The sequence below is a fragment of the Neovison vison genome, chromosome 11 (genome assembly GCF_020171115.1).
Source record: "Neovison vison isolate M4711 chromosome 11, ASM_NN_V1, whole genome shotgun sequence".
In the NCBI taxonomy this organism is placed as follows: Eukaryota; Metazoa; Chordata; class Mammalia; order Carnivora; family Mustelidae; genus Neogale; species Neogale vison.
In genome coordinates, this window is record NC_058101.1 from 143,641,758 (window position 1) to 143,667,608 (window position 25,851).

General features: G+C 37.5%; 1 protein-coding gene across 1 annotated transcript in view; it reads left to right on the top strand.

Annotated features, from left to right (window-relative positions):
• The window catches only part of IQCM (IQ motif containing M), a 412,672-nt gene that overhangs the window by 115,050 nt on the left and 271,771 nt on the right, over positions 1-25,851 (top strand). Inside the window, 1 exon segment of the mRNA XM_044224898.1 lies at positions 17,040-17,090. Coding sequence (XP_044080833.1) covers positions 17,040-17,090 — 51 coding nt within the window.

The following is a 25,851-nucleotide window of genomic DNA, read 5'->3' on the forward strand; positions in this document are numbered from 1 at the left end:
AATTTTTTATTGTGGTAGAATGTACATACATAAAATTTTAACCATTTTTGGGGTGCCTGGGTGGCTCAGTCGGTTAAAGCCTCTGGCTTCGGCTCAGGTCATGATCCCAGGGTCCTGGAATCGAGCCCTGCATTGGGCTCTCTGCTCGGCGGGGAGCCTGCTTCTTCCTCTCTCTCTGCCTGCCTCTCTGCCTTCTTGTGATCTCTGTCAAATAAATAAATAAAATCTTTAAAAAAATTTTTTTAACCATTTTTAAGTGTATTGTTTGGTGGCATTTAATATACTCCCACTGCTTTGTGACCATCACTGCCATTCATCTCCAGAACTTTTTCAACTTTCTGAACCAAAACTCTCTACCCATCAAATACTAATTCCCTGTTCTTCCCTCCCCTCATTTCCTGGCAACAAACATTCTACTTATTGTCTCTTGTCTTTTGATGTGTCCTTTTGTGACTGGCTTATCTCACATAACATAATGTCTTTAAGGATCATTCACATGGTAGCATGTGTCATAGTTTCCTTCTTTTTAAAAAAGATTGAGTAATATTCTGTTGTATTTATATACAGGTTCCCCTGCATCTAAAAGTAGAGCATGCCTATGAAACTTTTTTTGTAAGCTGAAATTACATAAGTTGAAGAAATAATTACCATTGATTTATATGTAAAATTTTTGAGTGTTCCCAGATTCAAAAAAATAACTTCTTCTAGGCTTTTCTGATATTTTAAGACATATATCACCAATAGATGAACAACATACTTGAAGATAAAGCGCAGATGCTCACAGACACAGTTCAAAGCTATGGCGGCTTGATGCTGAGATGCTTGCTGAGTGTAGTTCCCAGGGGAGCTTGGCAAGGCCACTCTCACTGCTTGGGTCTTTTTGCCTTTATAATGGCTGAAAAACGAATGCTGAGTGCTATTTTCACTTTTCATCTTTTTCATAAAAGCAAAAAATCCTCTTTGGATTACTTTGGGTTAGCAAAAAGAGGTACTGATGTAGATATTTCTTACAAGGGAAGTGGCAGAATGCAAACTTTCAAAAAGCAGGGAATACTTGTACCATATTTTGTTTACCCATTCGTTTGTTGGTGGACACTTGAATTGCTTCTATCTTTTTGGAAATTTTGAACAATGCTACTATAAATACGAGTTTACAAGTATTGTTTGAGTCCCTGCTTTCACTTCTCTTTTGGTATTTATCCAGAAGTGGAATTGCTGGACCATATTGTATTCCTAGGTTTAATATTTTAAGGAGTTATCCATATTGTTTTCCACAATGGCTGTACCATTTTGTATTCCCAATATTGATGCACAAGTATTCCTGTGTCTCCATATTTTCATCAGCACCTGTTATATTATACACTTTCTTGATAGCAGCCATACTAATGGGTGTGAAGTGATATGTAGTCTTGATCTGAAGTTTATTCAGTCAGTCCAAAAAACAATTAGGAAATTGAGAGTGTCAAAGCCTGCCTTGGTAAAAGAGGAGCGGAGAGAGGGTATAGAAAACCCTGTCTTTGATTTTGTAGGAGGAGAGAAAATTTTTGTACATTCTGCTTTGAAAACACTCTCTATAGCATAGCTACTCTTCTCAAAATTTTAATTCACTCAAATAAGAAAGTTACTGAGGATATACTGTCTTTTGGCTAAAGAAAACACCATCCCTTTTAAGCCTGGAAGTTTCATTTTCTTTTTAAAGTATTTTGAATTCTTACATGTTTTCAGTTCTAATTAAATAATAATTTAATAATGTTATATGTCTTTAGTTTTAATATTCCATTTCTGCAACTGCGGTCTTATTTTATTAGAATTATGTTAGATTTATAGGTACTTGAAGCAATAGTATATGGCTCCCTGAAACATCTTTAAATGAAGTTAAAGAAACTGCATCTTGAAGAAAAGGTTACCTATGCTACTTTTTAAGATCTCTGAAGTACTGAGATATTTATAGCCTACATTGTCTTGGAAGATAATGTTTATTCAAGATAAGTGAACACCTGAAAATGTAATGCCTGTGTAACGTAAAAATTTAATATTATGTAGCAATAATATGGAAAAGACCATCATCTCCATCTTTCTTGCCGCAGTTTCATTTTATAATTATTCTTTAGAAGTTTTGCTAACTTGGGGGGCTTGGGTGGCTCACTCCGTTAAATGTCTGACTATTGATTTCAGCTCGGGTCACAATCTCATGGGTCCTGGGTTCAGGGCTCCATCAGCTTCTGGCTTGGCAGGGAATCTGCTTGAGATTTTCTTTCTCTTCGCTGCCACCCCTGCCATCCCTATCCTGCATGTGCACACACATGAGCTCTCTCTCCTCTCAAATAAATAAATTCCTTAAAAAGACAAAAAAAAAAGGTTTGCTAACTTTATAGTAATATGAAGCAATCTTGAAACCTACAAGCTGGAGGATTGTAGTTGTGGAAAACAGCCTTGATATTTATCAAAATTCTGAGAAGGAAAAATTAATGTATTTATCAGTAGTGCTCTTAAAAATAGCTAGGATAAAAACAAATATTGACAGAAATTTGTATAAGTGAAATAACTTTTATTCACTAGTTGTTAGTAAGGCACCCTCTCCTCAGCAAGTGGTTATTAATTATGTTTCAGTACTCTCCCTGAGGGGACATATGCCATTTGCTGATACCCTAGAATGAGGATGAAGTGACAAGTAAGGGAATGCCAAGAGTGTGTCCATGCATCCATCTGGTGATGGTAATAGGGCTCAGAGTAGTAGAATAGAGGGGAAAGAGCAGTTGTGGTTGTCTGAGGTGGGAGAGCAGGGTGCATTTCGGGAATTGAAAGAAATTCATTGTGGCAAAAGCACAGTGTTTAGTGCTAAGAAATGAAAATGAAAAGGTAAGCAGGTCCCTATTATCATCAAGTGCCTTGTCAGAAGACTGTCAGTCACTTTATCTTCCTAACCCTGATTACAAAAAATTTGCCTAACCTTGACACTTGGAAGTAAGGGATACAAGCAAATAGAATTCAGTTTAATAATTAGTTGCATTATAAACTGTTTTGTGTTTCAGAGAATAAACTGTGAGTCAGTCCTTTGGGCATTTGGTGTCATTCCCCTCCATGCTGCCCGCCCCCTCTTCTCTAGGGGAACACATCCTCCATAAAAGAGAAGAAAACAACTTGCTGGTCATATTTTTTTTTAACATACTTATAGTTTCATCTCATAAACAAAAATTTCATTAGTTTTATAGAAACATATTTTTTAGAAATGAAAAAATTTCACATATAACATTCTTCACATAATCTTTATTTTGTTTCTTTCATTTTTATTTTTTATTAAGTTTTAAAATTTCAATTTCAATATAGTTAGCATACAGTATTATATTAGTTTCAGGTGTACAATATGGTGATTCAGCAATTTTCCACATCACTACTCAGTGCTCGTGATAAGTGTACTAATTTCCATCACCTATTTCACCTATCTTTCCCCAGGTCTCCTTGATATATTTTTTAAAGGTTTTATTTATTTATTTGACAGAAATCACAAGTATGTAGAGAGGCAGGCAGAGGGGGAGGGGGAAGAAGCCCCCTGCTGAGCAGAGAGGCCAATGCGGGGGCCCGATCCCAGGACCCTGCGATTATGACCTGAGCTGAAGGCAGAGGCCTAACCCACTGAGCCACCCAGTCACCCCTCGATATTCTTTATTTTATTTTATATTTTTATTTTTTATTTTTCAATTTTTAAATTTTTTAATAAACATATAATGTATTTTTATCCCCAGGTCTGTGAATCACCAGGTTTACACATTTCACAGCATTCATCATAGCACATACCCTCCCCAATGTCCAAATCCCCACCACTCTCTCCCGTCTCCCCTCCCCCCAGCAACCCTCAGTCTGTTTTTTGAGATTGAGTCTTTTATGGTTTATCTCCCTCCCAATCTCATCTTCTTTCATTTTTTCTTTTTCTACTCCCCAAATCCCCCACATTGCATCTCCACTTCCTCATATCAGGGAGATCATATGATAATTGTCTTTCTCTGATTGACTTATTTCGCTAAGCATAATACCCTCTAGTTCCATCCACATTGTCACAAATGGCAAGATTTCATTTCTTTTGATGACTGTATTATATATATATATATATATATATATATATATATATATATATATATAAAATATCTTCTTTATCCATTCATCTGTTGATGGACATCTAGGTTCTTTCCTATAGTTTGGCTATTGTGGATATTGCTGCTATAAACATTTGGGTGCACGTGCCCCTTTGGAGCACCACGTTTTATCTTCAGGATATATTCCCAGGAGTGCAATTGCTGGGCCATAGGGTAGCTCTATTTTCAGTTTTTTGAGAAACCTCTACACTGTTTTCCAGAGTGATTGCACCAGCTTGCATTCCCACCAACAGTGTAGGAGGCTTCCCTTCTCTCCACATCCTCACCAACATCTGTCATTTCTTGACTTGTTAATTTTAGCTATTCTGAGTGGTGTGAGGTGGGATCTCATTGTGGTTTTGATTTGTATTTCCCTGATGCCAAGTGATGTGGAGCATTTTTTCTTGTGTCTGTTGGCCATCTGGATGTCTTCTTTGCAGAAATGTCTGTTCATGTCCTCTGCCCATTTCTTGATTGGATTATTTGTTCTTTGGGTGTTGAATTTGATAAGCTCTTTACAGATTTTGGATACTAGCCTGATCTTGGATCTGATATGTCATTTGCAAATATCTTCTCCCATTCTGTCTGTTGTCTTTTGGTTTTGTTGACTGTTTTCTTTGCTATGCAAAAACTTTTGATCTTGATGAAATCCCAATAGTTCATTTTGCCCTTGCTTCTGTTGCCTTTGGCGATGTTCCTAGGAAGAAGTTGCTGCGGTTGAGGTCAAAGAGTTGCTGCCTGTGTTCTCCTCAAGGATTTTGATGGATTCCTTTCTCACATTGAGGTACTTCATCCATTTTGAGTCTATTTTCATGTGTGGTATAAGGAAATAGTCCAATTTCATTTTTCTGCATGTGGCTGTCCAATTTTCCCAGAACCATTTGTTGAGGAGGCTTTCTTTTTTTCCATTGGACATTCCCTCCTGCTTTGTCAAAGATTAGTTGACCATAGAGTTGAGAATCTATTTCTGGGCTCTCTATTCTGTTCCATTGATGTATGTGTCTGTTTTTGTGCCAGTACCATACTGTCTTGATGATGACAGCTTTGTAATAGAGGTTGAAGTCTGGAATTGTGATGCCACCAACTTTGGCTTTCTTTTTCAATATTCCTTTGGCTATTCAAGGTCTTTTCTGGTTCCATGTAAATTTTAAGATGTTTGTTCTATTTCTTTGAAAAAAATGGATGGGATTTTGATAGGGATTGCATTAAATGTGTAGATTGCTTTAGGTAGAATAGACATTTTCACAATATTTATTCTTCCAATCCAGGAGCATGGAGCATTTTTCCATTTCTTTGTGTCTTCCCCAATTTCTTTCATGAGTACTTTATAGTTTTCTGAGTATAGATTCTTTGCCTCTTTGGTTAGGTTTATTCCTAGGTATCTTAGGGTTTTGGGTGCAGTTGTAAATGGGATTGACTCCTTAATTTCTCTTTCTTCTGTCTTATTGTTGGTGTAGAGAAATGCAACTGATTTCTGTGAATTGACTTTATATCCTGACACTTTACTGAATTCCTGTACAAGTTCTAGCAGTTTTGGAGGGGAGCCTTTTGGGTTTTCCACATATAGTATCATATCATCTGCAAATAGTGATAATTTGACTTCTTCTTTGCTGATTTGGATGCCTTTAATTTCTTTTTGTTGTCTGATTGCTGAGGCTAGGACTTCTGGTGCTATGTTGAATAGCAGTGGTGATAACGGACATCCCTGCCGTGTTCCTGACCTTAGCAGAAAAGCTTTCAGTTTTTCTCCATTAAGAATGATATTTGCGGTGGGTTTTTCATAGATGGCTTTGATAATATTGAGGTATGTGCCCTCTATCCATACACTTTGAAGAGTTTTAATCAGGAAGGGATGCTGTACTTTGTCAAATGCTTTTTCAGCATCTATTGAGAGTGTATGGTTCTTGTTTTTTCTTTTATTAATGTATTATATCACATTGATTGATTTGTGGATATTGAACCAACCTTGAGCCCTGGAATAAATCCCACTTGGTTGTGGTGAATAATCCTTTTAATGTACTGTTGAATCCTATTGGCCAGTATTTTGGTGAGAATTTTCACATCTGTGTTCATCAAGGATAATGGTCTGTAATTCTCTTTTCTGATGGGATCCTTGTCTGGTTTTGGGATCAAGGTGATGCTGGCCTCATAAAATGAGTTTGGAAGTTTTCCTTCCATTTCTATTTTTTGGAACAGTTTCAGGAGAATGGAATTAATTCTTCTTTAAATGTTTGGTAGAATTCCCTTGGGAAGCCATCTGGCCCTGGACTTTTGTTTGTTTGGAGATTTTTGATGACTGTTTCAATCTCCTTACTGGTTATGAGTCTGTTCAGGTTTTCTATTTCTTCCTAGTTCAGTTGTGGTAGTTTATATGTTTCTAGACATGTATCCATTTCTTTCAGATTGTCAAATTTGTTGGCGTAGAGTTGCTCATAGTATGTTCTTATAATTGTATTTCTTTGGTGTTGGTTGTGATCTCTCCTCTTTCATTCATGATTTTATTTATTTGGGTTCTTTCTCTTTTCTTTTTGAGAAGTCTGGCCAGGGGTTTGTCAATCTTATTAATTCTTTCTAAGAATCAGCTCCTAGTTTCCTTGATTTGTTCTATTGTTTTTTTTTTTTTTTTTTTTTTTTTGGTTTCTATTTCATTGATTTCTGCTCTGATCTTTATGATTTATCTTCTCCTTCTGGGTTTAGGCTTTCTTTGTTGTTCTTTCTCCAGCTCCTTTAGGTGTAGGATTAGGTTGTGTATTTGAGACCTTTCTTGTTTCTTGAGAAAGGCTTGTACCACTATATATTTTCCTCTCAGGACTGCCTTTGTTGTGTCCCACAGATTTTGAACTGTTGTGTTTTCATTCTCACTTGTTACCATGAATTTTTTCAATTCTTCTTTAATTTCCTGGTTGACCCATTCATTTTTTAGAAGGTGCTGTTTAGTCTCCATGTATTTGGGTTCTTTCCAAATTTCCTCTTGTGATTGAGTTCTAGCTTCAGAGCATTGTGGTCTACAAATATGCAGGGAATGATCCCAATCTTTTGATACCAGTTGAGACCTGATTTATGACCCAGGATGTGATCTATTCTGGAGAGTGTTCCATGTGCACTAGAGAAGAATGTGTATTCTGTTGCTTTGGGATGAAATGTTCTGAATATATCTGTGATGTCCATCTGGTCCAGTGTGTCATTTAAGGCCTTTATTTCCTTGTTGACCTTTTGCTTAGATGATCTGTCCATTTCAGTGAGGGGAGTGTTAACGTCCCTTACTATTATTGTATTATTGTTGATGTATTTCTTTGATTTTGTTATTAGTTGGTTTATGTAGTTGGCTGCTCCCATGTTAGGGGCATAGATATTTAAAACTGTTAGGTCTTCTTGTTGAACAGACCCTTTGAGTATTATATAATGTCCTTCCTCATCTCTTATTATAGTGTTTGCCTTAAAACCTAATTGATCTGATATCAGATTGCCACCCCAGCTTTCTTCTGACGTCCATTAGCATGGTACATTGTTTTCCACCCCTTCACTTTAAATCTGGAGGTGTCTTCGGGTCTAAAATGAGTTTCTTGTAGGCAGCATATTGATGGGTTTTGTTTTTTTATCCATTCTGATATCCTGTGTCTTTTGATTGGGGCATTTAGCCCATTAACATTCAGGGTAACTACTGAAAGATATGAATTTAGTGCCATTGTATTGCCTGTAAGGTGACTGTTACTGTATGTTGTCTCTGTTTATTTCTGCTCTACTACTTTTAGGATCTCTCTTTGCTTAGAGGACCCCTTTCAAGATTTCCTGTAGAGCTGGTTTGGTGTCTACAAATTCTTTCAGTTTTTGTTTGTCCTGGAAGCTTTTTATCTCTTCTTCTATTTTCAATGATAGCCTAGCTGGATATAGTATTCTTGGCTGCATATTTTTCTCATTTAGTGCTCTGAATATATCATGCCAGTTCTTTCTGGCCTGCCAGGTCTCTGTAGATAAGTCCGCTGCCAATCTAATGTTTTTACCCTTGTATGTTACAGACTTCTTTTCCTGGGCTGCTTTCAGGATTTTCTCTTTGTCGCTAAGACTTTTAAATTTTACTATCAGGTGATGGTGTGTGGACCTATTTTTATTGATTTTGAGGGGTGTTCTTTGCATCTCCTGGATTTTGATGTTTGTGCCCTTTGCCGTATTAAGGAAATTCTCTACAGTAATTCTCTCCAATATACCTTCTGCTCCCCTCTCTCTTTCTTCTTCATCTGGAATCCCAATTATTCTAATGTTGTGTCATCTTATGGTGTCACTTATCTCTCCACTTCTCTCCTGGTGGTCCAGTATTTGTGTGTGTCATTGCTCAGCTTCTTTATTCTCTATCATTTGGTCTTCTATGTCACTAATTCTTTCTTCTGCCTCATTTATCATAGCAATAAGAGCTTCCATTCTTGATTGCACCTCATTAATAGCTTTTTTTTATTTCAACTTGTTTAGATTTTAGTTCTTTTATTTCTCCAGAAAGGGCTTTTATCTCTCTGGAGAGGGTTTTTATAATACCTTCCATAGTTTTATTGAGCCCGGCTAGAACCTTGAGAATCGTCCTTCTGAACTCTAGATATGTCATATTACCAATATCAGTATTGATTAGGTCCCCAGCCTTCGGTAGTGCCTCTTGTTCTTTTTTTTTTGTGGTGAGTTTTTCCGCCTTGTCATTTTGTCCAGATAAGATTTGCTTTCGCGGGCACCTGGGTGGCTCAGTGGGTTAAGCTGCTGCCTTCAGCTCAGGTCATGATCTCAGGGTCCTGGGATCGAGTCCCGCATCAGGCTCTCTGCTCAGCGGGGAGCCTGCTTCCTCTCTCTCTCTCTCTCTCTATCTCTGCCTGCCTCTCTGCCTACTTGTGATCTCTCTCTGTCAAATAAATAAATAAAGTCTTTAAAAAAAAAATTTGCTTTCTCCTCCTCTGGAATTCTGCTGTTTTCCTTGGTGAGTGAAGTTTGTCTTGGCTGGGTTTCTTGTTGATCTTCTGGGGGAGGGACCTGTTGTAGTGATTCTCAAGTGTCTTTGCCGGAGGCAGAATTACCCCACCCCCAGGGGCCAGGCTGATTAATCTGCTCAGGTTTGCTTTCGGGAGCTTTTGTTCCCTTAACGCTTTCCGTAGAGTTCTGGAGGATGGGAATGATAATGGAAGCCTCCCAATCTCCAGCTCGGAGGAGCAAGAACTCAGGGTCCTGCTCCTCAGTGCGCCCTCAGAGAAAAGCGCAGAATCGCTCCCATCTCCTTGGCCTCTGGTGGCGCTTGGAGAAAAGCGCTCAATCACTCCCGCTTGGAGAAAGCACTCGGTCGCTTCCATCTCCCTGGCCTCCAGCTGTGCGCTTGGAGAAAAGTGCTCAGTCACTCTGTCTCCCTGGCCTCCGGCCACTTTCTGAGCTCACCCAGCCTGTGCCTGGTTCAAGGTAACCCCAAGCTGAGAGTTCACTCCTCGCTTTGTCGCTGTAGCTGGCTTCCTGCAAGCTCTGTGACACTGACATCCCCGGTCCTTCTGTGACCCCGCGGGACCTGGGGATATGCTGACCCCGTGTGGGCTTCCCCCTGGTATAGCCTCCGAAGCCATGTCCCTCCGTGGAGCAGACTTTTAAAAGTCCTGATTTTGTGCTTCGTTGCTTCGCCGCTTGCCAGGAGACAGCCCCTCCCCCCACGGTCTATCTTCCTATCGCTTTGGATTCACTTCTCCGCAGGTCCTACCTTTCGGAAAGTGATCGATTTTCTGTTTCTAGAATTGTTGCTCTTCTTCTCTTCAATTTCCCATTGGATTTGTTGGTGTTCGCAATGGTTAGATAAGCTATCTAGCTGATCTCCTGCTACCTGAGCTTGTCTCAGCCTGCTACTTCTCCGCCATCTTGACTCCTCCCCTGATATTCTTTATTTGAAATGAGTACACTGAGTTATTTTTTTTTGACAGAAACATATTTTACTTGAGTCCTACTTCAGAATATATGGTTCTAATACATATATACATATATATATAATATAATATATATGTATAAGATTCCATCCATGAAAAATAGAATACACATTTTCTTCAAGTACACACAGAAGAATCCCCTGGTCAAATCACATAAAAAGAGGAATAACAAATATTACAAATTTAAGAAGGTAGAAATCATACTAAGTATATTTTCCAACCACAATGGTACAAAACTAAAGATCAGTAATAAAAACAAAGCTAGAAAATCTACAATGTAAATATTAAATATTGAATATGTAAATATTGAATAACACACTACAGCACAACTAATGGGCCAAATAAGAAATCAAATGGCATGGGGCATCTGGGTGGCTCAGTGGGTTAAGCCTCTGCCTTCAGTTCATATCATGGTCTCAGGGTAATAGGATCGAGTCCCACATCGGGCTGTCTCTGCTCGGCTTCCCCCTCTCTCTCTGCCTACTTGTGATCTCTCTCTGTCAAATAAATAAATAAATAATCTTTAAAAAGTTCCAGTTGACCTACATTCTTAAAAAAAAAAAAAAAAAAAGAAATCAAACGGCAAATTCAAATATGTCTCCAAACAAAAGAAAAAGAAAGCACAATATTCCAAAACCTATGAGATGTAGCAAAGTAGATGTTAAAGTGTAATTTATGCTATACATGCTTGTAATAAGGACAAAAGTTCAAATAAACAACATTACAACACATGGAACTAGAAAAAGAAGAAACTTAGCTGAAATTTAGCAGAGGAAGGAAATAACAAAGAGAACTCAGAAATAGATAAGAGACCAGAATAAGCAGTAACATAACATTGAAGACAATAACCAGTTTTTCCAAATAAACAGAAATGCAGTGCTTTAACTAAGAATGTTCAGTGCTTTTTAATTAAGAAAAAAATTTAATGAAAAAAAGCAAAGACTCAAAAACCAAAATGAAAAATGAAAGAGAAAACAAACAGATAACCCCAGAATACATAGTTTGATAACAGATTTCTATAAATAATTATATGTTAGCAAATCAGAAAACTTAGGGAAAAAAATCCAGATAATTCCTAAAAACACACAAGTTACAATGAGTGAATCATGAATCTTGAACTGAAGAAATAGGAAATTTTCTTAGACAAATAACAAGAATGAAAGTTGAGTTAGGAATTAAAAATCTCCCAGCACAGAAAAGCCAAAGACTACAAAGTTTCATTGGTGAATTCTACCAGACATTTAAAAAAAATAATTAATGATAATTTTTATCAAAATCTGTACAAATAGTGGAAGAGAGGGAACACATTCAAAAATCATTCTGTGAGGCAATTACTGCCCTTACACTAGTGCAGGATTAAAAACAATACAAGAACAGAAAAGTCTAGTTTTTCCAGTATAAGTATTGCTATTCTGATTTTCTATTGACATCCATTTGTGTGATAAATGTTTCTCCACCCCCTCACTTTCAATCTGCAGGTGTCTTTAGGTCTAAAATGAGTCTTTTGTAGGCAGCATATAGATAGGTCTTGTTTTTTTATGCATTCTGACACCCCATGTCTTTTGATTGGAGTACTTTGTCCATTTATATTCAGAGTAATTATTGATACATGTTTACTGTCATTTTATTACTTGCCAATGTTTCTGGAGATCTTCGCTGATTCTTTCTTGTTTTTGTCACTTTTGGTGTCTCCTTTGTCCTCAAAGAATGCCCTTTAAAATTTCTTACAAGATTGATTTAGTGGTCATGAACACCTTTAGTTTTTGTTTGTCTTGGAAACTCTTTATCTCTCCTTCTATTCTGAATGAAAATAAAGTATTCTTGGCTGTAGTTTTTTCCCATTCAACACTTTGAATATATCATGCCACTCCCTTCTGACTTGCCAAGTTTTTGTTGAAAAATCTCCTGCTAGCCTTATGGGTTTTCCCTTGTAAGTTAAGGATTTTGTTTGTCTTGGTGCTTTAAGATATTTTTCTTTATCACTATATTTTGCAAGATTAAGTACAATATGTCTTGATGTTGGCTTGCTTTTATTGATTATGATGGGAGTTCTTTGTGCTTCCTGGAGCTGGATATCTGTTCCCTTTTCCAGATTAGGAATGTTCTTTGCTATTATTGATGAGGAACAGAAGGCTGGCTGAGGACAAAGCAAAAACTGACACCCTCCAATCTCTCCCCCAACTCCTGGGTGGGACATCTGTGACATTCTTTAGGAATCTCCCACCCATCTTAATGTTAGTACCTGTTAGAGAGCAAAACAACCTTGGCAATGGCAAGGCTTCTGGTATCTGGTATCTTTTGTAGGTCCTCTTTAGCATATGAAAGTTCTATTGAAACCTCCCTTTTCCTTACCTGCCCCCAACTCCATGATACATAACCTGCCACCCCTCACAACCCTGGGGCAGCAGCTCTTCCTGCCCACAGGTCCTGTCCCTATGCTTTAATAAACCAACATTTTGCACTGAAGATGTCTCAAGAATTTTTCTTGGTCATCAGCTCCAGACCTCACCCCACTGAACCTCACCTATATTCTAGAACTTATTCATTATTTCTTGAAACAAATTTTCTTCCTCCTTTTCTCTCACTTCTTCTGTTGGGACTCCTATAATTTGAGTGTTACTGTTTGATGATGTCACTGAGTTCCCTAAATCTGTTCTTGTGTTGCCTAATTCTTTCTCTCTTTTGTTCAGCTTCATTATTTTCCATTATTTGTCTTCTAGGTCACTAATTCCTTTCTTTGTTTCTTCTAGCCAGTTCATTGCATCAAGCCTGTTTCCAAACTCGTTTATTGTGTTCCTCTTCTCTGGTTGGTTCTTTTTTCACTCTTTTGTCTCTGTGTTAAGGGTTTCACTGATATCTTCTTTTCTCAAGCCCAGTGAGCCTCCTTATGATTGTTCTTTAAATTCTTCATCAGGCATATTACTTATATCTGTTTCACTTAGATTCCTGGCTGTGGCCTTATCTTGTTCTTTCAACTGCAATACATTCCTCTGTCTTGGCATTTTATCTAAGTCTCTACCTTCTCTGTATTAAAAAGGCCGGTTAGGTCTCCTGCTCTTAAAAGTACTGGCCTTATGAAGAAGAGGTCATATAGCATCCAGGGCCTGATTCTTCAGGGGGTGTTTCCAGTGTGCGCTGTGTGCACTCTGCTGTTGGTTTTTGGCTGCTCTATCCTTCAAGCCAGTTGTCTGCAGAGGCTCTCCATGTCTGCAGGGGGCAGTGTTTGATCCCTGGCCTGAATGTGGCAAGTTTTAACTAAGTGTGTTCTGGTCTGCTTGTGAAGTGAGGCCTGACACCAACTCCACCAGAACTGACGCCCTGCAGAACTCTCTGGTCAGGAGACGTCTGGGCAGGGGCCTGCACTGGTCTTTTAGGGGAAGCAACCACCTTACTGGGACTGAGGCAAGCTTGACTGAGAAGGGCAGTTCTGCCTCAGTGCTGAGAAGGTACCTTGGTATAAACATAGTAGGCAGCTAGTGTCTGTGCTGAGCTGCTTCCCTCAGGTGGTTCTGTGTTTATGCTAAGGAGCAGGAGAGGGAAATGGCACTGACCAGCTCTTTTGTTCCCAGAGAGGCATCTCTTTGAATGCTGCCTCTCTGGGAAGTGCTCCTAGAAGAGCAAATAACTATCCCCTATGTACCCCAGATGTTTTTCAAATCGCTGCTTCCATGCAGTCTGCCTCCAGGTTGTTTGCCTGCACTCTCTCCAGGAGCAGCACAGTGGCCTCTTGACTTTGTCCTAGCCAAGTTGGCTGACCTTTAAAACTCTAGGTTGTAAGCCCCACTGGTTGCAAGAACTCATAAAATTCAGTCCCTCTCATGTTTTAAGCCAATAGCTTTGGGGACACAGTCTTCTTATGTGTTCCACTGTGTGCTCCTCTCTCTATCACCCTTCTTCATGACCATGGCTCCCTTCCCTTTGAAATAGCCATGAGCTTTTTCTCCCTTAAACCACATCTCTGCCTTTCCTATCTTCTTCAGTGTGACCTCTTTTTTCCCTTTAGTTGTGTAGTTTGTTCTTTCTAGTCTTCAGTCTGATTTCTGGGACATTTAGGATGATTTGAAATTTGTGTTCATGGGATGAGATGAGCCTAGGATCCTCTTACTCTACTGCCAAATTTTTGAAATGGTATTGCTTTTAATCCATATAAGCTTAATTTTGACCATAGAATGAATTGGCTACATTTTAACAAGAACATTCTAATTACTTTTCTCTGGAGAATTTCTTGAGCCATTTTTATTAAAGAATCTAAGGAGATACTCTTCTTTTAACTTGGAAATTTAGACATCTTTTTGTAATTCTTTTTTTTTTTAAGATTTTCTTTATTTATAGGACACAGAGAGCTCAAGCAAGGGGAGCAGCAGGCAGAGAGAGAGGGAGAAGCAGGCTTCCCACCCACCACCAAGCAAGGAGTGTGAAGTGGGGCTTGATCCCAGGACCCCGGGGATCATGACTTGAGACTAAGGCAGACACTTAACTGACTGAGCCATGCAGGCCACCCCTTTTTTTTTTTTTTTTTGTAATTCTTTACCAAATTGTAGTGTCAGAAGATTGTGGGCATTCAATTGAAGGATTTTATTATATAATAAAAAATAGTTAATTTTTAGTATGTAAAGCATATTTACTTTCTTTCCCCCCCCATCTCAATTTCTTCTCTCTGAGCTTCTCCTTCCCTTCTGCAAAACATTGTGGAGGTGTTTTAATTATTTTCATATTTAAGATTTTCTCCCTGGTGGGCTGCATTTGATTAAAAAAAGGTCAACTGATTTAATTGTCTAATATTTGTAAGAATTAGCACAGATCATCTAAAACTACTAAGTTTAAATTTTCTATTTGTTCAATTGATTTCCCAATTCTTTTTTGTAATTTTGGTAGAAATAAAGTTACTTTTTGAAAATCCTGCAGTAGGTTTGAGATTAAATTAGGCACTGAGTTAACAGCTAGGTGACTATGACTTTTTTTTAACATTTTGAATAACATTCCAGTAGTTTACTCTTATCTGTGTACTTGTTTGTTTGTTTTGGTCTAACTGTAAGGAGTAGCAATGCATAATGTATGTTATCTTCAACTTCCATATTTTAATTTTGAGATTCATATTCTTTTCCTATGAAATATTAAGGTTTTTAATCTTTTTTTAAATAAAAGCTTTATTGAGATATAAGTCATAGGATTCAGTATTTCAGTGTATACAATTTGGTGGTTTTTAGTATATTCACAAAGTTGTGCAACCATCACCACTACCTATTTCAGAACATTTTCACCAGCCCCCAAAAGAAACTCCATACCTATTGGCAGTCTCCCCATTCCTTCCTCCTCTTGGCCCCTGGCAATCATTAATTTCTAAAGTTTTTAATCTTTATGATATAATAAAGTGGATTTTACTTTGGATTCTTTGAATGAAGTTGGTATTTACATATATATATATATATGTATATATAAATTCATATATAATTCTCTATATATAAATTTCTATACACACACAGATTTTAAATTTACATAGTTTCCATTAAAAGCCCATATTTTATAGTTATGGTTCTTTTCAGCAATATTATCTTGGGCTGAAGTATATTTTTATAGCCATTATTTATTTTATTTTATTGACTCTTTCCTTATAGATAAATATTCCTACTGTTCTCCTAGTTATGATAGTTATTGGGGAAAATAAAGGAGGTGCTCCATGCAAAATTCCTTTAGCAATGAATAGGTCAAGAGGAATAGTCACAATAAATTGGTCAAAATTTAAATTTAACTATTTTCACAAAGTTTAAAAAGAAAACACTCTTGGTGAGTGCAAGGTTTGGATTGCAATGTTACTTAGATTTCTAGTGTACTACTGCTTAAACAATATCACAGACCAACCCAGACTAAATAATATTCAAAAGTGGAGGGTTGGATAAATAAATGGGATAGTTTTAAATTTGTATTTTTGGATCAATTTACTTTTACAGAGAAAAACCTTTATCTATAGCTCTCATTTATTATAAAGAACTGTTGGGTTTTTACTTTCGGAAACAATTTCACAATCTTTCTTTATTGTTGAAGCCAAAAGATTCAACCAAATTCTCAACCATATTGATTCTTTATTCTGAGATATCCCCATGGGGAGAAGTATTTGAGAAATAGACCCATGTATGTTGGAAATAGTGCTCACAGTAGTTCTAGTTCTACAATTTCCAGTCAACATATGCATTGTTTTTTAAGCTGGAGTGTGATTGTTACCAGAACCTGGATGAAGGAATGAAAGTTGACTGCAGAGAGCATTTAGGCAGATATTAGGTTATGGTAATGAACAGACTGTGTCTGCCCTGGGGAATCCCCCTGCACCCCCATCTGCTGGGAAGCTAGGTACACTTGTTCTCTTGTAAAAGGAACATTAACTAAATTTCTTAAAAAGTAATGAAAGAGAACAAACTGTAAAAAGGCAGCCAAAAAAGGCAAACATCTGTTACTGAACATGTCTCACTTGACTTCCTTTTAATGTTCTTAGGAATAAATTTATGAACTAGGGAAGGTTCAACACTAATTAGCTTGTTTTCATCAAACAAAATGCACCAGACATGGATGTTGAATATGAATGAAAACTTCAGTAGTAATAGTAAGTAGACATAGAAAATATGAGTAGACATACAAAGTGCTGGTGTCCAGGCTTGGATATTGCAGTGGCTAGTATTCTACATTTGTGTCAGATTTGGTATAATTTACTTTTTTAAATGATTGGTGAAGAAAGGTTTGAAAGTCAAGTGTATTCATTAAGCAACAGGTGGATTAGGTGCAAAGTTGTCTCTTCAGGCTTCAGGTAATGAGATGGAATGATCTGGAATAACAAATACAGGGCTACTCAAAAGTAAAGTAGCGCATGCAGAAACAGTAGTTAATAGTTGGACCTTGTAGTAATTGCGCAGATCTATAATTCTTTATTCAGCACTCTTGGAGCCAGATATACTTAGTAATTTAGAAAATTTCAAACTTTAAAAAGATAAGAAGATCTGCAGTGAAATCTGTAATGAAAACATACTAATAGTTTTCAGTACAGCATATGGATGTTTTCATTAAGTGAGAGAGAGAGAGGCCACTATCTAGGCCTTTTTAAGTTGGTTCAGGTTGGTCTTGCTACCAAATGTCAGTTGAGTTAAGTTTTCTTCTATATAAGTTCTGAAAAATTTGCTAGTTTTTAAAGCTTTTTGGATTTTTGAGTTTGAGATAAGGAATCACAGACCTGTAGTCATAGTAGAAGGTAGATAGGAAAGATAAAGAGACAATATACACACTTACATGAAAACACCTACACATATTGTTAAGGAAAATATCATGATCATATATTCATTGCTTTTGATTCTTGGTGTAAGATATTCTGGAATTAATTTTGGAATGCCCATGTTTGTATGATTCCTAATGGCAGAATTAGGCAGATGTGATTTTATCTTGCTGATAGATGCAATCTTCTGTAAGAGTCCTTTGCTGATCCCCACCTAAAAGAGCATCCCTACTTTATTTTCATCCTACAAGGTATTCTGACTTGATGGTATATTGTGTACCTCTTTATTGGATTACTCCTGGCCTTCCTCTCTAAAATGTAGGCTCCACAATGCTGAGGAATTTTAAGGTCACTGATGCAACACCAGTGCCTGGAGTAGTACCTGTCATAAGGCAGACGTTCAGAAAATATTTGCAAAATAAATGAATAACAGGTTGTTTGAAATTTTCTCTAAAAGGAACACAAAAGAAATCCAAGTTCCCAAGGCAGTAAAAAACATAGCCATGATATTATTAGGGACAGGGAAAAGAAAAAAAATGAATTAAATATATTGCTTTAATCTTACTGTAATTATTATTATATTTTCCATGTTGACCAAGTTGTACAGTTGTTGATTTTTTGTTCTGTAATGGACTGTCCCCTCATTCCTTTTTTCTGGAATCATTTAAATTTTGTCAGGCAGTTCTCCTGTTGGTTTCTCTTTTTCTTTTTTCTGACCTCTTTGAACACTCATTATAAGACCCTCCAGGTAACCTAGGTTACTAGGTAACGTGGTATCCAGTTCTCTGCAGCACTAGTTTAAATCAGAGGTAGATTTTAAGGTATCTTGAGGAGTGGGGGGATATCACTTTGGTCCTTCCCACTCCATTGCTCAATAGCATTGTTATCTTCTAGGAATTTGTTACAAATGTAGAATCTCAGGACTCCACCCCAGATCTGTTGAATCAGAATCAATGGTGATTTATAAGCATATTATTGTTTTAGAAACACTGCTTTAGATCATTCTCCATGATATTCTGCCTTCTAAGTGAGCTTTGGTAAGTAGTGACAGTGTATACAGAGTAATTTTTTTTTTTTTCTTGACAAATACTTGAAGTGGAGCTATGCTGTGCTAAATTTAAAGTCACGTGGTGGGACAGGGGTGTATTTTCTTGTGAAAGTTGAGGAGTGAAATTATAACCCATCAGAAATATTAGAAACACATTCTCAAATAATGAAATAGAACTACACTGAATGTCAAAATTGGTCTGGGAAATTATGCCACATATTTTGATAATTAGATCTTTCACCCAAGTGGATTAATCTGGACAGTTTCAATAAGCTGATATATCTGTCCAAGTGTATCCTGCATCTCTAGGAATTAGATCTTTGTGATTTATGAGCACATTAAAGTTTTAAAAGGACTGTTTTATACAATTTCCTATAAAAGTCCTGCAAATAAGGAGTGGTAGTCAAGTTGTAGTAAAGGGGCTGGGACCTTTGACCTCTATGCATTTGATTGCAGCTCTAAATCCCATTATGGGGGTGCTTGGGTGGCTCAGTCAGTTAAGCATCTGCTTTCAGCTCAGGCCATGATCTCAGGGTGGGATCCAGCCCCACATTGAGCTCCCTGCTCAATGGGGAGTCTGCTTCTCTCTCTCCCTCTTCCTCTATGTGTTCTCTCTTTCTTTTTTCTCTAGTTCTCCCTCTCTCTAAAATAAATAAATAAAATCTTAAAAAAAATTAAAAAAAAACCCTATTATGAATAAGTCCTATTGACTCCCTACAAAATCATGGGATCTTTACTAAAAGAAATAAAAGTAGAAAACAAAATTGCTGAGTGTCAATGAATTAAAAAACCTAACAAACTCCAGTGCTGTCTTTGTTCACTGTATTCTGAACTGCGATGATTAAAAATCTGTTTGTGTCACCAGTTTCATCTTTTGAAGAGAGTCGTATATTGAGTCTGAATCCAAGGCATTTCCTACTTGTGTAATCAAGGTGAAGATATTAAATTCTCAACTTAGCAAAAGGGAATTAAATTAATCTATTTTGCTGAGTCTTGGTGAAGATTGAAGAAAATTTATATAAGGCACATAATAGGTTCTAATTACTGGTTATAAGAACTTATTTGTTCTGTGAACAGTTCCAGATCTCCATAGATTACTAAATCTCATGATGATGACCAAACTCACGTTTACAGTGGTTTCACATTTCAATAAATCTCAAACAAATATACAAATGAAAAGTATTGAATTCAAGAATTTAAAAGTGTTCAGTTTGTAACTGAGTTGCTTAGTAATAAATTAATGTGGAAGGTTAGTTTAAATCCTAAGGGGGAAACATATTCAAAATCAAATAAGCACCTTCTATTTCAGCATCAACTTCAACATCAGGATGAACACAAGCATATTAGAATCCCCTGATGGTGGGTGCCTGGGTGGCTCAATGGGTTAAAGCCTCTGTCTTTGGCTCACGTAATGATCCTGGGGTCCTGGAATGGAGCCCCCGCATCGGGCTCTCTGCTCAGCAGGGAGCCTGCTTTCCCCCTCGCTCTCTCTCTGCCTGCTTGTGATCTCTCTGTCAAATAAATAAATAAAATCCTTCAAAAAAAAAAAAAAAAGAATCCCCCAATGGTAAAATGGAAACTCATTTCCTCAATTTGTCCTTTTAATTCTAGCTTACAAAGAAAAAAAAAAAAAAAAACCCAGTCACATGTGTTTACAGATTCATACAGTTTAGCCTTCAGAATCAAACACCTCATACCTAGCAGCAGTTATTCTGTTCTTTGGCATTCTTAAATTTTAGAGTTTCTAAGAATACACGCAAACCACAGAAGATATTTGGAACCATATCATGTCCTAAGAAGTGGTATGAAAAAACTATGGGTTTCCAAGGTCTTTTCATTCCTTCTTTCTCAAGGGAAAGAAGTTCATCATAAGCTCAAGGAATTTTTCTACCATATTATTTAAAAATTATCTATTGTTTTATATGTCAATTATATACAACAGCACATTATACTTATCTATGTCTATGTATCTTAAAGAATAATACTAAAGCAAACACAGAACTTGTTAGAACTATGTGTCTTTGTTAGTGGGAGCTCAATAGCTGATTATTGACTACATGCATACTGATCGCCTCTCATTGAATGGCTGTGCTGGCCAGTGGGCATATGTTTAGTTGTACCAGGCACTAGCAAACACTGTTCTCTCAACAGCGGCTTATGAGAGTCCTCATTGCTTCATATACTTGGCAACACTTAATATGTCAAAATTTTAACCTTTGCCAATTTGGCGGGCATGAAATATTCCTTTGTGATTTTAATTTGCTTTTTCCTAATGACAGATAAGCCTGAGAATTTTTCACATATTTGTAGGACACCGTTATTTCTTCTTTGTAAATGTCATACTATTGTAATTTTAAAAATGTATTTAGATGCAATTCTACCCCTTTTATTTTGTGCTCTTTATTCTTTCCATTTTTCTCTTTTTTCCCACCCCTTTGTTGTCTTTTTTGAAATTGATTGACATGTTTTCCTTCTTGTTCCATTTTTCCTAGAACTAGTTTTGCATTGTACTAGTTTTCCTTATACTAGTTTGACATTTTTATTCTTGTTTTTACATTTACAAGTGGTTAACCTGTAGATTTTAATATACAAATTTAACTTAAAGTATCTTTACCCTCTTCCCATCTCATACAGAAATCTTAGATTGCCTTAACTACCAAAGTGTAGTTGTTGCTTTTTAAAAGTTTTTATTTTAATTCCAGTGCAGTTAACATACAGTGTAATATTAGTGTCAGGTGTACAATATAGTGATTCAACAATTCCATACATCACCTGGAACTCATCACGGACCAGTGCACTCCTTAATCCCCATCACCTATTCCCTCCACCCCCTACCTCCCTTCTGGTAACCATTAGTGTGTTTCTATAGTTAAGAATCTGTTTCTTTCAAGGAATCCATCAAAATCCTTGAGGAGAACACAGGCAGCAACCTCTTCGACCTCAGCCGCAGCAACATCTTCCTAGGAACATCGCCAAAGGCAAGGGAAGCAAGGGCAAAAATGAACTATTGGGATTTCATCAAGATCAAAGCTTTTGCACAGCAAAGGAAACAGTTAACAAAATCAAAAGACAACTGACAGAATGGGAGAAGATATTTGCAAACGACATATCAGATAAAGGACTAGTGTCCAAAATCTATAAAGAACTTAGCAAACTCAACACCCAAAGAACAAATAATCCAATCAAGAAATGGGCAGAGGACATGAACAAACATTTCTGCAAAGAAGACATCCACATGTTTAGGGTAAATTCCCAGTAGTGCAATTGCTGGGTCATAGGGCAGTTCTATTTTCAACATTTTGAGGAACCTCCATGCTGTTTTCCAGAGTGGTTGCACCAGCTTGCATTCCCACCAACAGTGTAGGAGGGTTCCACTTTCTCCGCATCCTCGCCAGCATCTGTCATTTCCTGACTTGTTGATTTTAGCCATTCTGACTGGTGTGAGGTGATATCTCATTGTGGTTTTGATTTGTATTTCCCTGATGCCGAGTGATATGGAGCACTTTTTCATGTGTCTGTTGGCCATCTGGATGTCTTCTTTGCAGAAACATCTGTTCATGTCCTCTGCCCATTTCTTGATTGGATTATTTGTTCTTTGGGTGTTGAGTTTGTTAAGTTCTTTATAGATTTTGGACACTAGTCCTTTATCTGATATGTTGTTTGCAAATATCTTCTCCCATTCTGTCAGTTGTCTTTTGGTTTTGTTAACTGTTTCCTTTGCTGTACAAAAGCTTTTGATTTTGATGAAATCCCAAAAGTTCATTTTTGCCTTTGCTTCCCTGGGAATTTACCCTAAAGATACAAATGTAGTGATCCAAAGGGGCACGTGCACCCGAATGTTTATAGCAGCAATGTCCACAATAGCCAAACTATGGAAAGAACCTAGATGTCCATCAACAGATGAATGGATAAAGAAGATGTGGTATATATACACAATGGAATACTATGCAGCCATCAAAAGAAACGAAATCTTGCCATTTGCGACAACATGGATGGAACTAGAGCGTATCATGCTTAGCGAAATAAGTCAAGCAGAGAAAGACAAATATCATATGATCTCCCTGATATGAGGAAGTGGTGATGCAACATGGGGGCTTAAGTGGGTAGGAGAAGAATCCATGAAACAAGATGGGATAAGGAGGGAGACAAACCATAAGTGACTCTTAATCTCACGAAACAAACTGTGGGTTGCTGGGGGGAGGGGGGTTGGGAGAAGGGGGGTAGGGTTATGGACATTGGGGAGGGTATGTGCTTTTGGGTAAATTGGAAGGGGAGGTGAACCATGAGAGACTATGGACTCTGAAAAACAATCTGAGGGGTTTGAAGTGGCGGGGGGGTGGGAGGTTGGGGTACCAGGTGGTGGGTATTATAGAGGGCACAGCTTGCATGGAGCACTGGGTGTGGTGAAAAAATAATGAATACTGTTTTTCTGAAAATAAATAAATTGAAAAACAAAAAAAGACATCCACATGGCCAACAGACACATGAAAAAGTGCTCCATATCACTCGGCATCAGGGAAATACAAATCAAAACCACAATGAGATATCACCTCACACCAGTCAGAATGGCTAAAATCAACAGGTCAGGATATGACAGATGCTGGCGAGGATGCGGAGAAAGGGGAACCCTCCTACACTGTTGGTGGGAATGCAAAAGCTGGTTAAACCACTCTGGAAAACAGCATGGAGGTTCCTCAAAATGTTGAAAATAGAACTGCCCTATGACCCAGCAATTGCACTACTGGGTATTTACCCTAAAGATACAAACGTAGTGATCCAAAGGGGCACATGCACCCGAATGTTTATAGCAGCAATGTCCACAATAGCCAAACTATGGAAAGAACCTAGATGTCCCTCAACAGATGAATGGATAAAGAAGAAGTGGTATATATACACAATGGAATACTATGCAGCCATCAAAAGAAATGAAATCTTGCCATTTGCGACAACATGGATGGAACTAGAGCGTATCATGCTCAGCGAAATAAGTCAAGCAGAGAAAGACAAATATCATATGATCTCCCTGATATGAGGAAGTGGTGATGCAACATGGGGGCTTAAGTGGGTAGGAGAAGAATAAATGAAACAAGATGGGATTGGGAGGGAGACAAACCATAAATGACTCTTAATCTCACAAAACAAACTGAGGGTTGCTGGGGGGAGGGGGGTTGGGAGAAGGGGGTGGGGTTATGGACATTGGGGAGGGTATGTGCTTTGGTGAGTGCTGTGAAGTGTGTAAACCTGGTGATTCACAGACCTGTATCCCTGGGGATAAAAATATATATTTATAAAAAATAAAAAAATTTATTAAAAAATTAAAAAAATAAAAAAAAATAAATAAACGAGAAAAAAAAAGGAATCTGTTTCTTTCTTTCTTTCTTTCTTTCTTTCTTTTAGATTTTATTTATTTATTTGAGAATGAGAGAGAATGAAAGAGAGAGCATGAGAGGGAGGTGGGTCAGAGGGAGAAGCAGACTCCCTGCAGAGCAGGGAGCCTGATGTGGGACTCAGTTCTGGGACTCCAGGATCATGACCTGAGTTGAAGTTAGTTGCTTAACCAACTGAGCCACCCAGACACCCCAAGAATCTTTTTCTTTGTCCCTCTCTCTTTTTTTCCCTTTGCTCATTTTTAAAATTTTTTAAATAAATTCCACATATGAGTGAAATCATATGGTATTTGCCTTTTAAAATTTATTAGCATATAATGTATTATTTGCCCTTGGGGTACAGGTCTGTACTTAATCAGTCTTACACAGTTCATAGCACGCACCATAGCACATACACTCCTCAATGTCCATCATTCAGCCACCTTATCCCTACCTACCCCCGCAGCAACCCTCAGTTTGTTTCCTGAGATTAAGAGTCTTTTATGGTTTCTCTCCCTCCCTGGATCCATTTTGTATTTTTCTGACTGACTTATTTCACTTAGCATAATACTCTCTAGCTTCATCCATGTCACTGAAGTTTTCATTTTTTTTTTATGGCCAAATAATTTTCCATTATAGATATACCATCTCTTCTTTATCCATTAATCAATTGATGGATACTTGGGCTGCTTCCATATCTTGGCTGTTGTAAATACTGCTGCTATAAACATAGAGGTGCATGTGTCCCTCTGAATTGGTGTTTTTGTATTCTTTGGGTAAATTCCCAGTAGTACAATTACTGCATCATAGGATAATTCTATTTTTAACTTTTTGAGGAAATTTCATACTGTTTTCCACAGCGACTGCACCAGTTTGCATTCCCACCTATAGTGCATGAGTGTTCCTTTTTCTCCACATCCTCGCCGACGCCTGTTTTTTTGTGTGTAGTTCATTTTAGCCATTGTGACAGCTGTGAGGTGATATCTCCTTGTAGTTTTTATCTGCATGTCCCTGATCATAAGTGGTGATGAACATCTTTTCATGTGTCTGTTGGCCATCTGTATGTCTGCTTTGGAGAAATGTTCATTTTTTCTGCTTGTTTTTTAACTGGATTATTTTTTTGGGGGGTTGAGATTTTAAAGTTCTATGTATATTTTGGTTACTGACCCTTCATTTGTAAATATCATTCTCATTCTGTGAGTTGCCTTTTAGTGTTGTTGATTGTTTCCTTCACAGTGCAGAAGCTTTTTATTTTGGTGTAATCCCAGTAGTTTATTTTTGCTTTTGTTTCTTTTAAATCAGGAGATATCTAGAAAAAGTTGTTATGGCCGATGTCCGAGAGTTCACTGCCTATGTTCTCTTCTACGATTTTGGTGGTTTCCTTTTTCACATTTGGGGCTTTCAACCATTTTGAATTTATTTTTGTGTGTGGTTTAAAGGAGTGGTCCTGTTTCTTTCTTTTGCATGTTGCTGTCCAGTTTTCCCAATACCATTTGTTGAAGAGACTATCCTTTTCCCATTGGATAATCTTTCCTGCTTTGTTGAACATTAATTGAGCATATGGTTATGAACTTATTCCTGTGTTTCCTATTCTGTTATATTGGTTTATGTGTTTATTTTTGTGTCAGCATCATACTGGTTTTTTGTTTGTTTGTTTTGTTTTTCAAATTTTATTTATTTATTTGAGAGAGAGAGAGAACACAGAGGAGAGTAGGGAGAAGTAGACTCCCTGCTGAGCATGCAGCCCCATCTGGAGCTTGACCCGAGGACCCTGAAATGATGATCTGAGTTGAAGGCAGATGCTTAACTGACTGAACCACTCAGGCGCCCCTACTGTTTTGATTGTACATTTTGTTTGTTTTGGAGAGGGGTGGCAGGGGGAGAGGGAGAGAGAGTATCTTAAGCAGGCTCCATGCTCAGTGTGGAGCCTGGTGCAGGACTCAATCTCATGATCCTGAGATAATGAACTGAGCCAAAATCAAGAGTCAGATGCTTAAATGACTGAGCCACCTAGGTGGCTCTAATCTATATTATTTCCTTCCTTTTGGTGGTTTTAGGTTTTGTTTGTTGTTCTTTTTCTACTTCCTTAGTATAAGATCAAGTTGTTTATTTGAGATTT